Source organism: Lissotriton helveticus, chromosome 1_1 (assembly GCF_964261635.1).
Source record: "Lissotriton helveticus chromosome 1_1, aLisHel1.1, whole genome shotgun sequence".
Lineage (NCBI taxonomy): Eukaryota > Metazoa > Chordata > Amphibia > Caudata > Salamandridae > Lissotriton > Lissotriton helveticus.
In genome coordinates this window covers 1,082,784,630-1,082,804,504 of record NC_136057.1, presented here as the reverse complement: position 1 = coordinate 1,082,804,504, position 19,875 = coordinate 1,082,784,630, and the positions used below count along the sequence as shown (strand labels likewise).

The window sequence follows — 19,875 nt, the reverse complement described above, 5'->3', positions numbered from 1 at the left end:
TTTAGAACGCAGAAGTTCTGGCTGCCTCAGCGGGTCTGTGGAGCATGCGGCAAGCACCCCCTACTCTCCCGAAGGACATGGAACATGACCTCCCCCCTAACCCCTCAGAAACCCCCCTCCTCCAACAAAAAACACAAAAGTGAACAGTTCATAGTCCATCATCTTCGCAGGTGATTGGAAACAGTCTAACACGGGGTACTGCGATCCAGTCTATACACTCCCTCCTTCCGCCGACGACGTGGCGAAAAAAACAAACAGCCACCAGCCTCAAGGGATAAGAGTGTTACACTCAGCTTGGGTGAGGCGAAGTCAGTTCAGAGGCTACTGCTTCCACTGCTGCTTGCTGGCCATCTTTGATCGCGGCCACCGGGGGTTTCTTGACACAATGTCTTCTTCCACTGGGATCCCGAGGCCTCAGCACCCCCAGGGCGGCCCACCGGTTCCTCGTCCTCCACAGGTGGGTCGATGCCCAGCAGGTGACATGTTCCTTCAGTGAGCGGAGCTGGTAAAGCTTGTTTTCTAGTTTGAACACGATGTGGAATGGGTGACCCCAGCTGTAGGCGATGTTATGCGATGTTATGCTGTTGGAGGGATGCTGTAACCTGTTTGAAGATCTGGCATTTCTGTAACGTGAAAGCTGACAAATCCTGAAATAAGGTCGGCGATTGATTTCTGAAGGAGAGAGGATGCAGCTGCCGAGCTTTCTGGACAATTTCCTCTTTTGTCCGGAAGTCTTGCACACAGACTAAAATGTCTGGCTCAGGGGCCGAGGCGGCACGCGGGGATCCCACCCTACGTGCTCTAGAAAGTCTGAGTTCTGACTCTAATGGGCTCCCCAAGATGTGATTGAAGAGTTCTCTTGTAAATCCAAATAAGTCCTTGGTATCTTCAGTCAACGTCACTCCCCGGATCCGCACGTTATGACGACGAGAACGATTCTCCAAGTCCTCTATGTGAGTTTGCAGGTCCACCTGTTGATTGTGTATCGGCAGTATCTCTTGCTGCAGTGCTTCCATTTCGGTGTCTCGTCCATCATTCTTGGTCCCCAGCTGCGCTACGCGTTCCCCAATGCTATCCACGTCCTTGCAAACCTCTCTGAGCTGCTCCGAGAATTCCTTCTTAAAGGTGTGGATGTCATCTCGCAAAGCCATGAATAGGGACTCCAAAAAGGCCTTTGTAATGGGCTTTGAGCCATCGGCAGTGTCCGCGGCTGGGCGGGCCGCGGCTGTAGCCGTGTCTTTAGGCGATTGGTTCGCCTGGGCCTTGGCAAACAGGTCCTTTACCTATTTATCCTTAAGGATCCTCGAGGCAGACATGACGCTTGCTCCGTCAGGGGTCTCCCTTCGGAAGTTTCTCACCAGCTCCAGAACGCCCAATTCGCCGTTCTCTCCGCGTGGCCGCGTTTCTGAATTGATGTGCTTATGTTGTGGGCTGCGCTGGAGTCCGTAAAACACCGGTCCGCGGTACAGGGTGGTGCTTCTCTGCTCAATCCCGCTCTGCCCCAGTGGGTTGGCAAATCGGGCCCTGGGCCGTTCCCGTGTCCGCCCATCCGTTCCCTGTGGCGCGGACCATCCACCTCCCCGGGCCTCTTCCGAAGTCCTGTGAGTCTCGCCCAGACGGTGGTAGTGTTCCCTGCGTCGCTAGTGTCTGTAATCCGGTTGGGATCGTCCCTTCGCCGCTGGGCCCGGCTGGTCTATGCCTGGCCTTCGCGGCTCCCGCTATAATTGATCACCGCGGGGCCACTCAGGTCTCCCCTCCACTTTGTCTGGCAGCAAACAGCCCGCGGCCAGTCTGGCCTGCCTCTCCGGGCCTGTTCGCTGCGGTGCTTGATTCCTTGTAGGCCTCTCCTCTAGGCCCAGTGAGCTCCGCAGCTGCCTCCCCCGTGCCTGCTCCTCCCGAGCGGCAGAAGTCTTCCCCAGGGGGATGAGCCCCACTACCAGGTCTCTGTGAATATACTGAGGCTTTTCTCCTTCCGCCTCCCGGCCCTCAGCAGCATCCGACCTCCATCTCTCTGTCGCCACTGGTCAGAGCCACCACCTCAACTAGCAGTCTGGCCCTCTTTGTAGCGGAAAACTCGCCCACGTCGCTGCTCTGTGGCAGTGCGGGAGGGCCCCAATCCTCTCGTCGGGCTGTGCTGTAACTCCTCGCGGCCCCCCTTAAAATGGCACTGCGGCCTTCTTCTGTTGCGTCCCCGTCCCAGCTCCACGGCCAGCCACCACCCGCCTGCCGCCCGGTGCTTCTGGGCAAGGTCCCCACCTCACCTGAGGGGCGCCTGTAGGCCAGCACGCCCTACAGCAAAGGGATCGGTCACGTCTCTGCTCCGGGGTAACGCTGGAGGGCCTCAGTCCCCCTGTCGGGCCCTCGACGCGCGCGCTGTGCAGCAGCTCCACGCGGCGCCTTACAGAATAGAGCTGCGGTCATTCTCCGTCTCAGCTCTTTGGCTCCCCGTGTCCGGCCACTATTCGTCTGCACCTTCACTGCCCGTAGGCACTCGCTCAGCCCGCTGTAACCGGGTTCCGTCAGTAGCCTCTTCCAGGCCTTCCGTGTCCCGAAGCACGGGATTTGCCATTCCAGGCAGCGCCGGGCCTCCAGCCGCGGCCTCGCGGGGGGAGGGGTGCGTCACCGGTCGCAAGCTCTGCCTCGCCCGGTCCCCCACTCACCAGAGCTCCCGCTTGGTTTTCAGGTCAGACCGGCTGTCGCCGCGGTCTGGTCTGCCCCCCAGCCCATTCAGTCCTGCAAAACTTCTTAGTCTAGATCATGAGTCTGCAACCCACCACCGGGATGGTATGGCTTGGGTATCTGATTCAGAGGTAAGGATTATGCAGCTAGAAGTTTCTATCAGATGAACAAGTTACTTACCTTTGGTAACGCATTGTCTGGTAGAGACTATCTAGCTGCAGATTCCTTACAGCCCCACCAATGCCTCCTTACCTTGAGGACTAATGTTGTAGGATAAGGGTTACTCCCCGCGTTTCAGGGCCCTAGTTTTTGCACACAACTACGTCAGTTACTTCATGGCTCTGCGCTTCTGGCATGGAAAATACGAAAAGTACTGACGTCCGCGCGCCTGGGTGATGTGATGTCATAACTGACGCTACTGATTGCGACATTGTCACATGGAGCCAAATGGAGCCATCCAACGTCACTTGCAAGGGGTATTGCTCAGCAAAAGTTTCCGGATCCAGCCTGATGCCTGGGCAATTCAAAGGTAAGGAATCTGCAGCTAGATAGTCTCTACCAGATAATGCGTTACCAAAGGTAAGTAACTTGTTCTTCTGTACCTCTTTTGCCTGTTTCTGCACCTCTCTTCCCTCTTTCTGCACTACTCTTGCCTCTTCTGCACATCTGTTGCTTTTTTCTCCACTTCTCTTGCCTCTTTCTGTACCCCTCATGCCTCTTTCTGTACCTCTGTTGGTTATTTCTGTACCTCTTCTACCTTTTTCTGCATCCCACTTCCCTCTTTCTGTACCTCTTTTGCCTTTTTCGGCACCCCTGTTCACTCTTTCTGGAACTCCCTTGCCTGTTTCAGCACCTCTCTTGTCTTTTTCTGCACTTCTCTTGCTTCTTTCTGCAACTCTGTTGCTTTATTTCTGTACTTCTCTTACCTCTTTCTGCATTACTGTTGCTTCTTTCTACACTTCTCGTGCTCTTTCTATATTTTTGTTGCTTCTTTCTGCACTTCTTGCCTTTTTCTGTACCACCTTGCCTCTTTCTGCACTTCTCTTGCTTCTTTCTGTATCTCTCCTGCTTTTTCTGCATCCCTTTTGCTGCTTTCTGCAGCTCCCTTACCTCTTTCTGTACCTCTCTTGCCTCTGTCTGCACCCCTGTTCCCTTTTCCACACCTCTCTTACCTGTTTCTGCAACTCTCTTGCCTCTCTCTGCAGTTTACGTGCCTACTTCTGCACCTCTGTTGCTTTTTTCTGCACTTCTCTTTCCTCTTTCTGCACATCTCTTGCCTGTTCCTGCTCCTTCCTTGCCCTCTGTTGCCTCTTTCTGTATCTCACTTGCTTCTTTCTGCATCATTCTTGCCTTTTTCTGCACCCTTCTTCTATCCTTCTAGACCTCTCTTGCCTGTTTCTGCATCTATATTCCCTTTTTCTGCACTTCTCTTGCCTCTTTCTGCACCGCGGTTGCTTTTTTCTGCACTTCTCTTGCCTCTTTCTGCATTTCTGTTGCTTCTTTCTGCCCCTCTCTTGCGTCTTTCTACATTTTGGTTGCTTCTTTCTGCACTTCTCTTGCCTCTTTCTGCCACCCTCTTGCCTCTTTGTGCAACCTTCTTCCCTCTTTCAGCCCCTCTCTTGCCTCTTTCAGCCCCTCTCTTGCCTCGTTCTGCACCTCTCTTGCTTTTTTCTGCAACCCTGTTCCTCCCTTTCTGCACCCCTCCTGCCTGTTTCTGTACCTCTGTTGCTTCTTTCTGCACTTCTCTTGCCTCTTTCTGCATTTGTTGCTTCATTCTGCACTTGGCGTACCTTTCTGTATTTCTGTTGCTTCTTCCTGCACTTCTCTTGCCCCTTTCTGCATTTCTGTTGCTTCTTTCTGTACTTCTGTTGCCTCTTTCTGCAGCACTCTTGCCACTTTCTGTACCTCTGTTGCTTCTTTCTGCACTTCTTTTGCTTCTTTCTACATCTCTCTTGCCTCTGTCTACATCTCTCTTGCCTCTGTCTACAGTTCTCTTGCCTCTTACTACACAGCTGTTGGTTCTTTCTGCACTTCTCTTGCTTGTTTCTGCACCTCTTTTGCTTCTTTCTGTACCCCTCTTGCCTCGGTCAGCACCCCTTTTCCCTCTTTCTGCACCTCTATTGCCTGTCTGCACCCCTGTTCCTTCTTTCCACGCCTCTCTTGCCTGTTTCTGCAACTCTCTTGCCTCTTTCTGCAGTACTCTTGCCTCCTTCTGCACCTCTTTTGCTTTTTTCTGCACTTCTCTTTCATCTTTCTGTACCTCTCTTTCCTCTTTCTGCACCCCTGCTACTTCTTTCTGTTCATCTCGTGCTTCTTTCTGCACCCCTCTTGCTTCTTTCTACACCCCTCTTCCCTCTTTCTACACCCCTCTTCCCTCTTTCTACACCTCTCTTGCCTCTTTCCCCTCTTGCCCCTTTCTGTAATCTTGTTGCTTCTTTCTACACTTCTATTGCCTGTCTGCACCCCTGTTCCTTCTTTTTGCCTCTTTCTGCAGTTATCTTGCCTCCTTCTGCACCTCTGTTGCTTCTTTCTGCATGTCTTTCTTCTTTCTGTACCCCTCTTGCCTCTTTCTGCACCCCTTTTGCTTCTTTCTGTACCTCTCTTGCTTTTTTCTGCATCCCTCTTGCTTCTTTCTAGACCCCTCCTCCCTCTTTCTGTACCCCTCTTGCCTCTTTCTACACCCCTCTTGCCTCTTTCTACACCCCTCTTCCCTCTTTCTGCACCTCTATTTCCTCTTTCTGCACCTCTTTTGCCTCTTTCTGTACCCCTCTTGCCTTTCTTTACCCCTCTTGACTATTTCTGCACCTCACTTGCCTCTTTAATTCTTTCTCCTGCTTCTTTCTATACCCCTGTTGCTTCTTTCTGCAATTCTCTTGCCTCTTTCTACATTTCTGTTGCTTATTTCTGTACTTCTCTGGATACTTTCTGCACACTTTTTGCTTCTTTCTGTACCTCTCTTGCTTCTTTCTGCATCCCTCTTGATTCTTTCTAGACATCTTTTGCCTATTTCTACACCCCTCTTCCCTCTTTCTGCACCTCTCTTGCCTCTTTATTCCCCTCTCTTGCCTCTTTCTGCACCTCACTTGCTTCTTTCATTCTTTCTCCTGCTTCTTTCTACACCCCTGTTGCTTCTTTCTGCAATTCTCTTGCCCCTTTCTACATTTCTGTTGCTTATTTCTGTACTTCTCTAGCCCCTTTCTGCACCCTGCATGCCTCTTTATGCACTCCTGTTGCTTCTTTCTATACTTCTCTTGCTTCTTTCTATACCTCTCTTGCTTCTTTCTATACCCCTCATGCCTCTTTCTGTACCCCTCTTCCCTCTTGCTGTACCTCTCTTGCCTCTTTCTGCACCTCTCTTGCCTCTTTCTGCACCTCACTCTCTTCTTTCTGCACGTCTGTTGCTTCTTTCTGCACCCCTGTTGCCTCTTTTTGCACTTGTCTTCCCTCGTTGTGTACCTCTCGTCTCTTTGTGCACCTCTCTTGTCTCTTTGTGCACCTCTCTTGTCTCTTTGTGCACCTCTCTTGTCTCTTTGTGAACCTCCCTTGTCTCTGTGAACCTCTCTCTTGTCTTTGTGCACTTCTCTTGCTTCTTTCTGTACTTCTGTTGCCTCTTTATGCACCTCTGTTCCTTCTGTCTGCACTTCTATTGCCTCTTTCTGCACCTCTGTTGCTTCTTTCAGCATTTCTCTTGCTTCTTTTTCCACCCCTCTTGCCTCTTTCTGTACTTCATTTTCCTCTTTCCACTATTCTCTTGCCTGTTTATGCACCTCTATTGCCTCTTTCTACACTTCTCTTACCTCTTGCTGTACCTCTGTTGCTTCTTTCTGCTCTTCTCTTGCTTCTTTCTGCACCCCTCTTGCATCTTTCTGCATCTCTGTTGTTTCTTTCTCCACTTCAGTTGCCTCTTTATGAATTTCTGTTCCTTCTGTCTGCGCTTTTTTTGCCTCTTTCTGCATCTTTCTTGCTTCTTTCAGCACTTATCCTGCCTATTTCTGCACCCCTCTTGAGTCTTTCTGCATCCCTCTTGCTTCTTTCTGCATCCCTCTTTCTTCTTTCTGCACCCCTTTTGCTTCTTTCTGTACTTCTCTTGCTTCTTTCTGCACTTCTTTTGCCTCCTTCTGCACCTCTGTTGCTTCTTTCTGCACTTCTCATGCCTTTTTCTGTACTTCTCTTGCCTCTTTCTGTACTCAAATGGGAAGTGCAAGCTGTCAAGTTTAAAGCCCTGTGTGCTCTCGTGACTGAGGTATATGTCTACTTGTACATGTATTCTCACATGTGTTAAGCATCTGAAGAGGGTAGCTTAAAAAGTGGGTAGCTTCTCCTATAGGTTCTCAAATCTCAGTTCTGCTCTGTCATTCGGTTGCACAGGCAGACATGTCTTATGTATATAGGTGTTATAGGGCCCCTCAAATATACAATTGAAAACCCATGTTACCTGTATTATTAGCATAAACAAATACATACACCTTTTTGTACACAAATTTACAGAGTATGCTGTTTGAATCACAGATATTCAAGTTTTTGTGTGTTTATTTTTATGTAACACGTCACTAGGTAAAAGCACAGACACATGCATACCTACATGTACTTGGTGAGACTTACTATAGTGACACGGTTAGGATTGCTGTTTTACATTTGGTATGCTTAACATTCTGATCAGTCGATGAATAGTGAACCTTCAAGTGAAAAGTCAGGTTTAAGACATCTTGGGAGAAGGATTATTGAGTAGGCTACTTTGTTTGAGTCTGTGGAAAGGAACAGTTAAAGTAGGCCTTCTTTCTGCACTTCTGTTGGTTCTTTCTGCACTTCTCTTGCTTCTTTTTACACCTTTCTTCCTCTTTCTAGACTTCTGTTGCTTCTTTCTGCATTTTTCTTGCTACTTCCTGCACCTTTCTTCCTCTTTCTGCACTCTTGCTTCTTTCTGCGCCTTTCTTCCCCTTTCTGCACATCTTACCTATGTAGGCATAGTTAGAAATTAGCATTTAAAAAAAACTTAGAAATTCACTGGGAAAAAACACATGTGTCAGGTATTTTATAGTTAGGAATTAGCATTTAAAAAAACCTTAGAAATTCACTGAAAAAACACAGGTTTCAGGGACATTATAGTTAGACTGATATTTAACTCATACAAAACCAGAGAAATTCAGCCTTTATAGTTAGCTGAGCTAACTATAACTCGTTCTCCCGCAATGCACTGCTGCTGATGTCACTGACCATGTCATGAGTGATGTAATATGTGACATCATTGATGACATCATCCACTTAATATCAGATGCACCTCCTCACACCCTAATATAACCTTTTATACACCCAGTCTAAAATACAGACTACCATTCTCGAAACCATAGACACACCAATACCTTTTAGTACATACCCACTCACTGATTCATAGGACTACACACACATCAATAACACTGCCATTTAATCACCTATGCAGTTATACACACACCACCTCACTTATTCATACAGATACTAACACATACTTACTCTCCTCTACAATCAATGACACAAACACACACTCATCCATACAGCCACTGTCACGATCACTCACTCTCACATATAGTCACTTATATACTCCAACACTCCTATATACTTCCTTTCACATGCATTCACTAAGACACGTTTAATCACTCATTTATATAGTCAGTCATGCATCCACTAAATCATCCATTCAGACACTCATACACCCATTCATTCTTCAATACACCTTGGCGTGTACATATAACATTCTTAAACTTTTTAGAAACACTCTTCACTGTTGTGATGAGTGATTGTTATGAGTGATGTCATTTGAGATGTCATGAGTGATGTCATCAGTGATGTCACTGACCATGTCATGAGTGATGTAATATGTGACAGTGTGTAGTAGCAGAGCGACGTGACTTTAAGAAAAACGAGGAAGCAAAGTTAAAGAAACCTCCTGACAAGGATCACAGCCACCTGAATCTGGCTTGATAGACAGACTTCTTTGTAAGGACCTATCCACAATATAATGCTCCAACCTATTTACCAACCAGGAAAACGTGTCCTATACGAACATTTGCCCTGAAGAAGACTTTCCCCCTAATAACAGCCCAGGACCACACCAGAAGGTCAAAATGCGTTGGGGTAACCAACATTGAGGACAAGAGCTAGCAATTATTGCTATAGACAGTGCACAAGCGGCACTGCATCAAGGAAATCGTAATTTGGGACTATGCCCCGGCCTAACACCAAATGCTATGATAGGGCTACAGAACAGTATTGACACATATATAATATAGAGGACCAAAGAAATTAGGTCCCCGCTATAACCATCCTATGCACAATAGTTATAACATTTGATGCTTTGTTACACACAGGATTCATCCCAAAGGGTTTGAGGTGTGAGGAGTTTGTAAATATGTGTGTATATAAATAATGTAGAACTGTACTGCCAGTCAATTTTATGTTTCTGTAAATGTAACATTTGTGTAATTAAAAGTTTCATACATTGTCTAATATAAAGTCAAATACCAACTATCTTGTATTGTCATGGTGTAATGTGTAAATAGTCTATGTATATGTAAAAATGTGTATATAATTTGAATATGAAAAAAATATAAACACATAATTTGGCAAATAATTGGCAAAAATTCTTCTTTCGTACTAAAATTAAGTAGGGGTAGTATTTTTTCATTTAGAATAAAACAATGAAAGATAGAAAGTCAATTTTTGGACTTGAATAAGAAGACTCATGTAGATTCTTATTTAAGAAATGTATGTAAAAGGGAGGCACACTTATATGTGACGTCAGCAACAGTTCATTGCGGGTAGGCAAGTTATAGTTATCTCAGTGTGGTCACCTAGTGATGCGGAACGCTTAGACAGGAGTGAGAGGCGATCAATCCTTTAATGGTCAAATGAACAAAAGTACGTCCAAAGGGGATAAAAGAGTAGGACAGGATAGAGGGTACGGGCAAACAAACAAAAGTCGGGAGACTTACTTTGGATACAGTTCAGTCAGTGTGTCAGGAAGGTCAGTTGCTGAGATCTGGGATGATGGTGCAGTAGTTTCCTTGGGTCTCAGCAAGGACTGCTGGAGTAAGAGAAATGGGGTGTAAGGCCCTTCGAGGAAAGAAACAAACAAAAGTCAGTACTGCGACTCTGGGGCAGATTTACCATCACCTACACCCTGGGAAGTGCAGTGTTATTGTAGTGGCTAGGAGTGAAGGGTCTCAGTGCACAGTCCACATGTGGTGCAGTTACAGTCCCAGTCTCCATCACCCTGCAGCAAGATAGGAAATGAAAGGCACTTGCTTGTAGCCACGGCCCTCCTGGGTCGTGGCAGGGGAAGTCTCACCGCCCTCCTCTTCTCCAGGTCAGCTGGACTCTAGCGCGTTGCCTCTAGGCGGTTCGGTGGTCGCGCTGGGTCTTCTTCTCCTCTGCAGGCTTCTCGTTTTCCAGGGGTCTACAGCAGTCCTCCTTGCTCCGGTTCCTTTTCCGGAACGGCGAGCGAGCCCTCTCCCTCCTCTGCATTCTTTTCTGCCTCGCCTTGCTCCTTGCTCCTCCTCATTACCGGACGTTGCGTTGAAGGGGGCGTCTAGACCGCTCACCTCGCACTCCTGGCAGTTTAACATGGGCACAATGTTGGAACCCGCTTGGGAACAGCGCGGGAGTACGCTCAGCTAACTATAGCGGCTGAATTTTTCTGGTTTTATATGAGTGAAATGTCAGCCTAACTATAACGTCCATGAAATCTGTGTTTTTCCTGTGAATTTCTACGTTACCTTTTTGTTTTTAAACTATAACGTCCCTGAAACCTGTGTTTTTTTTCAGTGAATTTCCAAGGTTTTTTATATGCTAATTCCTAACTATAACATTCCTGAAACCTCTGTTTTTTTCAGTGAATATGTATGTTTGTATGTATATACATGCATATGTACGTATATATAATAGCTAGTGATAAGTAATCCTCATGTGGAAATGGCCTTCTTAAGTTAGTGTGTTTTTGTGTTGTTGAGAACTTGACCCAAATTTCAAAGGCCTACATGTTAGCCCAGCTCTGTGATTCATTGTGCTTCTGATGCTTTTAAAATAGGGGCATTGAAACATTAACCTCTTTTCCCCTCACTGACCTCCTATTTCTGAGTGGGAATCATTATTATAAAATGCCAGGGCATGGCACTTTGCATATTCATGAAAAGGTTCTATTTCAGCCTTTAGTATTAAGGATAGTGGGTAAAAATATTTTAGTTTGGGTTGCACAAAGCCTGAGGGTACTTGTATTACAATGTTTTTTTTTTTTTTTTTTTTTAAACCTTTATTGCGCAGTATCATAAAACAAATACGGGCCTACAACCATCCGGCCGGCCTAGACATATTTACGGGCATTGTAGCAATGTATATCGCGACTCAGTAGCACAGAGTACAAAAGAACAAACAACCTAAGTTACATCGAATAAACAGGTGCTACCGAGAAAACAGGAGCATTTAAGGTTCATTTTTAAGATTTATATAATGCAATGTATAAGAAAGCATACGAACCGAGAAGGATCAGAGCACATATAGTTCACCAAAGACATGGATGGGCAACGTGTAGCAGAAGAATTCCGATCAAGCAGTGAGAAATAATCAAAATGGCGGCATAAGAACAGAACAAAAGGATAAACAGGCACAAAAGACACGGAGCACGCCAAGCGCTACCCATCTAATCCCAACCAATCCCACTGACCCAGAAAAAGCAAAAAAGAAAAGGATAAGAACATAAAAAGAAATAAGGCCCATAGAAACAAAAACGGACAAAATAAAACCCTCCCCCCACCCCCCACCCTACACACATGCAGAGGCCATGGCCTACCCCCCCCCCCTAACAGTGTGTCTGTCGCCCCAAAAAGAGCACCCGAAATATAGAAGGAAAAGTAAAGAAAGAAGAAAAAGAGGAATAATATCAAACCGGAGGAGGGCCAAACGTATATACTTAGAATAATCAACATATGCAATCACGGCCACCATCCCCGGACCCCCAAACCGACATAGAATCAACACGTAGCTACCCCGTGTGTACAGTATAGTCCCAGCGATACGAGCGTCAGCAATCAAAAGGAGAAAACTTCTTCAACCTTGCCCCTTACGGTCCGATGTGTCGACAAGGTCCAGCTGGACAGTGGCCATCAGGAACAGAGCGAGCAGACGGGATGACCACAGCAGAATAGGAGACCGTCCACCAAAGTCTGTACATCTCGAAACCAAGTGTGCCACGTTATCACAAAAGGAAACAACACATAGCAACAATCCACCGAGAGAGGCCGGACAGAGCAGTGAGAGCAGTCCCAGGAGAAGGTAGTGAGACACGCCAACAGACCACAGAGAAGCTACCGGACAGAACGTCCGGAGACGATCCCCCAACCAACGCAGAAGTCCACGAACTTCAGGGCTCTCCCCAACAACAATAGTCAATTCCGCGACAGAATCAGTATCTTGTATCTTTAGTGCCTCCGTGTACATCTGGATAGGCAATCCACGGCAGTCAGTTACAGGATGTGGCACAGTGTCCCGCACTCGAGAGCAAACGTGGCCAGTCGAGGGCATCGTGGACAAAAGGGCGTCCAATCGGTCCCCCAGCTCTCGTGCATTATCTCGTAAGACAGCTCGCAATTCACCCAGCGCCCCAAAAATATCGCCAATCCGCAATGGTTCCCCAGAAAAAGGGGATGCAGCAGCTCCCTGCACGCCAGGCACACAGACATGGAGGAGACCTCGAGACCGGCCGCCGACCTCCCCTGCGGACAGCCGATCATCTCGCCGCCATACAATGTTGTAATCATTTGGCCTTTCATCAATACATTGTCCCTCAGTTATTATCACATGCTATGTTTGCTAAATTCCTACATTATTTATTGTGCAGGCTTGATCATAGTCTTTTGATCCTGATTCTTTCTCATTGCCATGCATTTATATGATATGTTCATTTCTGAATGTATTCCTTGATTATATGTAATTGTTATTTTACTCCTGTTTTTTTTCAACAATTTTAGGAGAATCAATACAGACGGGAGGTTCATTAGATGATCTTGTAATCCTGGCAGAAACTGTGTTTCTTTGTGTCTCTAATCCTTCACAAGTAAGTTGTCATCATCATATTACTTATTGGTCTGCTAACCAAGGAATGCACAATAAATGAGAAATGCAGCTAGTAATCATATGACTTCTGAGAAATGTGGAGGTTTTTGTGATTGATTTAGTTACATTATTGCATGCAGTCCTCTTATTCATTCCATTTAGGAGTGGCTTCTGTATTCAGAGAGGTGCTTTGCAATGAAACCCTAATCTTCATCAATGCTTAGAGTCTGTATTGCATTGTTTGGTTGCATCTGAAATTGCTGTTTAGTCAATTTGGATTAAGGGAGTAATTTAGACCACAGTGGACCGTCCACCATCCATTAGGCTGGTTGGGCTGCCCACTCTACTCATAGAGCCCCACCTGTCTGACAGATATATCTGTGCTGTGAAGGGAGCTGCTGCTGCCGTGGGTACAGTGGCAGCTGGCAGGAAATGGGGGTGGAGGAGGGTACAGGGGAGTAGGGGAACAAAAAATAGAAACCACTTATCTTTTCACAGCCACAGTCTCTCCTCACCTTTTGTTCCCTTCCCCCAGCTGCCTTCTCCTCATCTTTGATACCGGAAGTACATAGGCTCCCCTAAGCCAATCACGATGCTGCAATGCAGGGTTGTGATTGGTCTGAGCGCCGTAGTTCAGCGCTCAGATTAGGACAGGAGCCTGTGCATGTTCCTCATCAGGCTGTGTACTACAGCCTGGTGGGGAACATGCAAAGTGCGCATGACTCTTTGGCCGGGCCAAGATGGCCGACCTAGCAGTCATGCTCACTTAGAGTGTGCATAAACCATTCCTCCCAGACTTTGACTCCGGCCCTGCCCCGCCCTAACCCAGCCTCGTAGTGAAGAAAAATAAAATGATAATAACAATGTTATTTGCATTTTATTTTTCCTGCTCTAAGAGCTTTGAGGTGCCGCTCCTCCATCTTAGGGGAGGAGCCGCCACTGAGTGGGTACACTCATAGCGCTGAATGTTTTGCCGGGCATGTCTATCATGTTGCTTATGAAACCTTTTTATTTCTATTTTGTTTTTTCTACTGAAAAATCTTGTGGCACAAAGTGCAGGGTGTTTTCTCTATGCACGCTGGGAATATTAGACATTTTCCCTGTCTACATTCACGTGGCATTGCGGACATATGGTCATGGGAAAATGAATTATGGCCCCCCCACCCTACATATGGAAGAGTGACTGCCACTATGACCCAGCGGTGCTGTGGCGGTGGGACTACAGGGTCAGAGGTTTCTGTTCGAGGAGCCAGTTATCTCGTCCATCTTTAAAAGGGGCATTGTGGATGTGAAGAGGGGGAACTGCTGCTTCCTTATTGTGACCCTCCCCCTAGACCAGATTCTAAAGGAGCCCTGAAGACTAAATGAATCTCAGGGGCTCAATATCCTTAGAGATAAACATTTGTCAGATGAGCAAGCATGGAATGATAGGGCCAGATGTACGACCATTCCGTTTTGCAGGTCATAAATTGCAATTTGCGACTTGTAAAACGGAATGTACTAATGTGTCGTAGACACATTTTGAGATTCCCAATGGGGTGAAAATGACCTGCCTCATCAATATTCCTGAGGCATGTCGCAATTTCTGTCCCATTTGGAATGGGCAAGAATGCAAGGATGGTGGCCTGCTGGGGACAGCAGACCACTATGTCTGTGTTTGCTTTTTAAATGAAGCAACTTTTTTCCCAAATGCAGCCCATTTTCCTTAAAGGAAAATGGGATGCGTTTAAAAGAAAAAAAAAACATTTCTTTCATTTTTTAAGGGCAGGCAGTGGTCCATGTGGCCACTACCTGCTCTTAAAGAAATAAATAAATTGCATTCATTCACAAACGGGAAGGGGTCCCTTCACATTTGCGACTGGCTTACCACCTACTTCAAGTAAATGCAGTTGCAAAACAATTGTACATACAATTGCAACTCACTATTAGAAAGGACACCCTTGGCACGCCCCTTCCTAGTATCAACTCGTAAACCCTATTTTGCTAGTTGGTAATAGGTTACTGACTCACAAAATAGGGTTTGTACATACCACAACCCTTTTTAGCGGTCAAAAAACAGCCTGATTTTGCATTTGTGACAGCTAAAATGGGTCGTACTGATAGAGATCGCAGGTCACCCGACCAATATTTTCACCACTTAGGTTTCGGGCCCATATATTTCATTTCACCATATACATTGATCAGATGACCATACAATCTACTACCAATAATTGTGAGTCCCTTCCTGCTATTTCTAGTGTACCCGACTTACCATCCACCGATACGGGTACCTATGACCACGATGGGTCAGGGAGCTAGCTGTAAAAGGAAAGGCAGCAAAATACAAAACCCAACATAAAAATGATTTCAATGTTTTCATCAAATGACCACGGACAACTGGGAAGTTTTAAGATTCTTTATCTAAAATTCAGTTTTGGAAAATCATAACGTTTACAGTAAAAACCCAGTAAATAATCGGAATTTTTACTATGGAAACAGTTTTCATGAATATGAATGGGAAATTAGGAATCCTAACAGCTATAGTAAGGGTGTAATGTGAAACACGATATAACTCTAGTAAAGTACTTCAGTTAAATGTTAAGAGAAAATTATAGACCACATCAGGAAATTGCAAACTGCAATGTAGAAAATGATTTCTAAAAGGTAGGGTAACATAGGAACACGCTATGAAAGTAAATGCAAATAACTTTATGATATGCAATGGTTGCGGAAAAGCATGGAAAATTATCATATGCAAAGGTATGTCTTTATTGAAGCAAAGACGGAAAAATAGAAAGGTGCAGTGTAGAGTTTTCGGCAAGATATTTACCTAGACTGGTGTGAAAACCAACCCTGGCCACGGGTCAGTTAAGGACAGGAAATACCCCAAGGAATAGCAGTCATCAATGGGACAGCAGGTGCAGTATGGACACCTCAGGACAGGAAACCCAGATTAGGATCAGGACAGGACCACCAGGATACGACCAGCACCCGCAGTTCGGAAGCAACGCCTGCGCTCCACCCTCTCTGCAGCTATCAGTCAGAACCCCGATTGGGTTAGCGAACTCCCCAGCAAAGTGCTCCGCCAGCACTTAAGGTTTAGTAAAACCTTAGTCTATGGTCAAATTCGGACAGAGTGCTCCGCAGCGCTCTGTATATTCAGTCACCTATTGAGTGCATTGGGTCAGTGACAAGTCAGCTATTCGGACAAGTCGGACAATTTCTCTAGCTAAACCTAGGCTAGATATACTCTTTTGGGTCAGTGTACCACCCCCCAATGTTGCAAAGTGTCAGAATCCCCAATTTCGATTGGTCCTAAGGTAGGATGGGTTAACACACCAATCAGAACAGACTTATTCAAGTCCTATTTTGCATTCTAAGGTACCGCCTAGCAAGATTGGGGTTCCCATGAGAGAATATGCAGAATACAATAGAAATAATGTCATTGTATCAAGTCAGGAACATGATTTCTCTATCCTCCTGGGTCAGAGGTGGCGTTCTCAGGAGCATCTTGTCTGTGACTGCCAGCTGGCTGAGTTCCACCGCTCAAGGCTACGGCTGCCTGGGCTGCGCGGTCATGCGCAGAAAGGACCCTCAAGATGGCTCTCGACCCAGTTGGACCCCCTGTTTACCATGGTACATGAAAAGTAAGCGAAAACAAATTAAAACAGAAATAAATGAATAAACTACATAACATGAGTGTGTACTTATGAATTGTCATTATAAAATATACTATGCAATTATTTATTAGTGCAACAGACAAATTCACAAAAGCGACGGTGCAAGCTTCACCTCGTTATTAGAAAGCGCGGCCATTTTATGGCTGTTACGCATGCGCACCCTTTCCCTCCAAATGTGACTGCGTCATGTCACGTGATTATGCCTAACGCATGCGCAGAATCAGAATTCAAGCAGCATCCATTTTCAAAGACAAGGGTTATTCGTATTAGTGAAACACATAGGCAAGCATCACTATGATACACACGCACATTCAAAATACATAAATTTAGTAAAAAGAACAATTGGAATTACGGGATTATAACAAATTTTCGAGGTTCTTGACTCGAGCAAGTCGCGATGCGAAATCTTGCTCTATCAATCCCCTCTTTGATGATATTTACTATCATCACAAAATAATGGAACCAGATGCCAACTTTCTTTCACACCTTGTACATTTCTATCTCTTCCAACAGGCGATTCAGTTTCTCTTTCTCATTTTTGGTAGGGTGAGAATTTTTCACCTTTTTATAAATCTGATTATTAATTTCTTCCAATTCAAGCTCATCCGCACTCCGTTTCACTCCTCTCGCATTCACTTGGTATTTCTTTGTGTGTTTGCGACATTTGCAACAGACGAATATGAGAAATAGGATAAGACCTATCACTCCAATTGGCATCAGTACCTTAAACAATAAGCTTTTACCTAAGCTAGCAAACCAATGACCTACATTGGAGAGACCATCAACCAGTCTCCTCCAGGCACTGTCAACCTCGAGTGGTTTGAGTTCCTTTTCCAAATTAGTAATGTTTTTCACATATCTTTTAAGCTGTACACTTTTGTCCGGAATGTAAGTGCAACAATGTTGCGCCTTCAACATCTGGCAGACTCCGCCCTCTTTTGCTAATAAGGTGTCAAGAGCAAGTCTGTTCTGCAAAACCATTGATCTGATCGCAACCATTTCAGTATTGACCAGCAGAAATCCATGAGCCGTGTCCGTAGACAACACATCCACTATTGTGGATAATTTGCAAATTCTGTGAGTGTTCAGAACTACTCCCACTCCAGGTATCAGTGCACTAAAAATACTACCCATTATTTCACCTACGCTTTCTCTTTTACTACGCATTAAGCCATTAGTGTTTTCGTTGCTTCCAGCAATTTCATTCACGTGGTATATTTTCGGGAAAACAATGCCAAAATTGCAGCTTCCATACCAGTGATCTGGCAATTTGAAATAAGCCTTGTTTCCACATACATAATAAATTCCGGGAAACACAGGTTCTGACCCATTTTTGAAACCCCAACCTCCAATTACCTTGTAATTATGTTCACATTGACTGGAACCAATGAAAATGTTATTATAATAACTAGTCTTCTCGCGATGAAGACAGAGTTTCCCTTTCTTTTCGAAATCCAGCAACAAAGCAGGCCCTGCCCCGCCATTTGAGGTGCTTTCCATGTCCTCAGCCCATTTTGGGGTTTTCTGTCTTTTGTCATTTGCCTTTCTTTGGAAACTCTCTCTTCTCTTTTCTGCCATGTTCAAAAATATTTTTTCTTGTTCATGTAATGAACAGGTCAAGTTGTCTCTGTGTGCTTCATTTAAGTCTATGGTACCTATAGTCAGAAAGTATTCTCCCATATAGCGTGTAACGTCACTTTTGGTATGTACAGGATTCAGATTTCCACGTATAGGAAGTTCAGAAAATATTACGTCATTATTAGAGTAATAGTACTGTAACGGTCCTCTTTTGTAAAATAAGCTTGCTAAAATACTGCAGGAAATTCCATAGGTCAGCCTTCAGCTACAGAAGTAGGTAGCTTCATGCAGACATAGCAATCTTCTATTTCCATAGTTTCTACATAATGCACTAACAAGTTTGCGAAAACATTTAAGTGTGTCTGGTTTCTAACTCCGTGGTAATGTAGTCCTTCCTCATCTGATGCTTCTAAGTCTCGTTTTGTCTGTCTGAGTGCTTTTTCACGTCTTTCTACACTTTGTGTTGTCAGTTCTTCATGGTCGGTAGTCTGAGTAGGGTCAATATTAGTATTTTTGCTTACCATAAAAGGAATGAAAACTGTTAGTCCTATCCAAACTAATATTACTATAACTATACTACATATACATACCTTGCAGCATGTTTTGCAACAACTGCGGCTAGGTCTACCACTCACGCTTGAATCAGACATTTTGGCTCAGAAGAAGTTTTTCAACCCCTCTTTGTGGCCTTGCCCAGGTACCTTTATGCTGAGCAATTTCACGGTGGTTCGTCCTCTTCCTCTGCAGAGTAATCAGTAATCGGTTCCCCGTCGCTTTCGTCAGTAATATCAAGATCCTCTAAATTTTCCAGAATCAGATATGTCCATTCAGGATCCTTGTATTTCTCATTCAGTCTTTTTATTCGATCACTCCTTCTTTTGGAGCTTTCTCCAGCTTGCTCTGCTATTCGTATGCTTTTTCTTCTGTCAGCAAGTTTCTCTTCTACTGTTTTTATTCTCAATCTTAGTCTCTTAATGTATCTTGGTTCGATATTTTTCTTTTTCTTCAGTCTTTTTGTTGGCACTGTCAGTTGACTTTCTTCTAATGCTCTTTTGTTTTCATTCGTTTGTGGCACTTCCTCTGTCTCTTCCCTTCCTGTCTTACTAGTCCCAGGTCTTGTATCTATTTCTTCTGCCTGGTTACTAAACTGGCCTGGTTCAGGTGAAATTTTGTCTCTGTTTCTATGTCCTGAACACGTTCTTCTAGCTCTGCCTGATCCTGTTCGAGTACTTCGATCCCTTGATTTTCTTCTGCTCGAACTATTACACTATTTCTAGTCTGTCCCTTTTCAATTTCAGGAGTCAGTGGAGGAGTATCGATCACTTGTTCTGTCCCTGTCTGACCTCCTTCTTCGTCCTCGGATTTGATGTGAATCTCAATGATCTGAGGGTCTTCGCCTGTGCCTATCTCGACCTCTCTATTCCACTCTCTATCTTCGTAGATTCGCTCTCTAGTTCTGATTGGGTCTTCAATGAAATCGATTATAGGTATCCAATCATCTTGGCTGGTGCTCGGTTGCTCGTCATCAGCTACTTCAGGACCGACATCCGCAGACCCCTCAGCTGGACAACCTTCAGCTCCAGGCTCCTTGTCTGGAATTACCTTTTGAGTATGGCTGGCATGGATCCACCTGGGAATGCCTGCACACTTCACTGCTGTCGTGGTCACCAGTATTACTTGGCGTTTTTCTCCCCACCTTGGTGCAAGGCAACTCGAACGAGTGTGCTTCTTTATTCTAACCCAGTCACCTGGAACCAATTTGTGAACTGGAGTTGTCGGGTTGGCGACGGCGTCTTCCCCAATCTGGCGAGAGATAGAACGCACTTGGTCACCCAGTTTCCTGCAGTACTCAAGTGCCAAATCATCAGAAATGCTTAAC

At 45.3% G+C, this 19,875-nt stretch overlaps 1 protein-coding gene across 5 annotated transcripts in view; it reads left to right on the top strand.

The window, feature by feature from the left end:
- The window catches only part of CFAP54 (cilia and flagella associated protein 54), a 2,603,731-nt gene that overhangs the window by 362,821 nt on the left and 2,221,035 nt on the right, over window positions 1-19,875 (top strand). For all 5 annotated transcript variants that reach the window (XR_013608312.1, XR_013608313.1, XM_078677994.1 and 2 more), the window contains exon 13: window positions 12,675-12,760. Coding sequence is in view for 3 of the 5 variants with exons in the window: in XM_078677994.1 (XP_078534120.1) it covers window positions 12,675-12,760 (86 nt within the window). In the remaining 2 variants the exon portion in view is untranslated. The remainder of the gene's footprint in view (window positions 1-12,674; window positions 12,761-19,875) is intronic.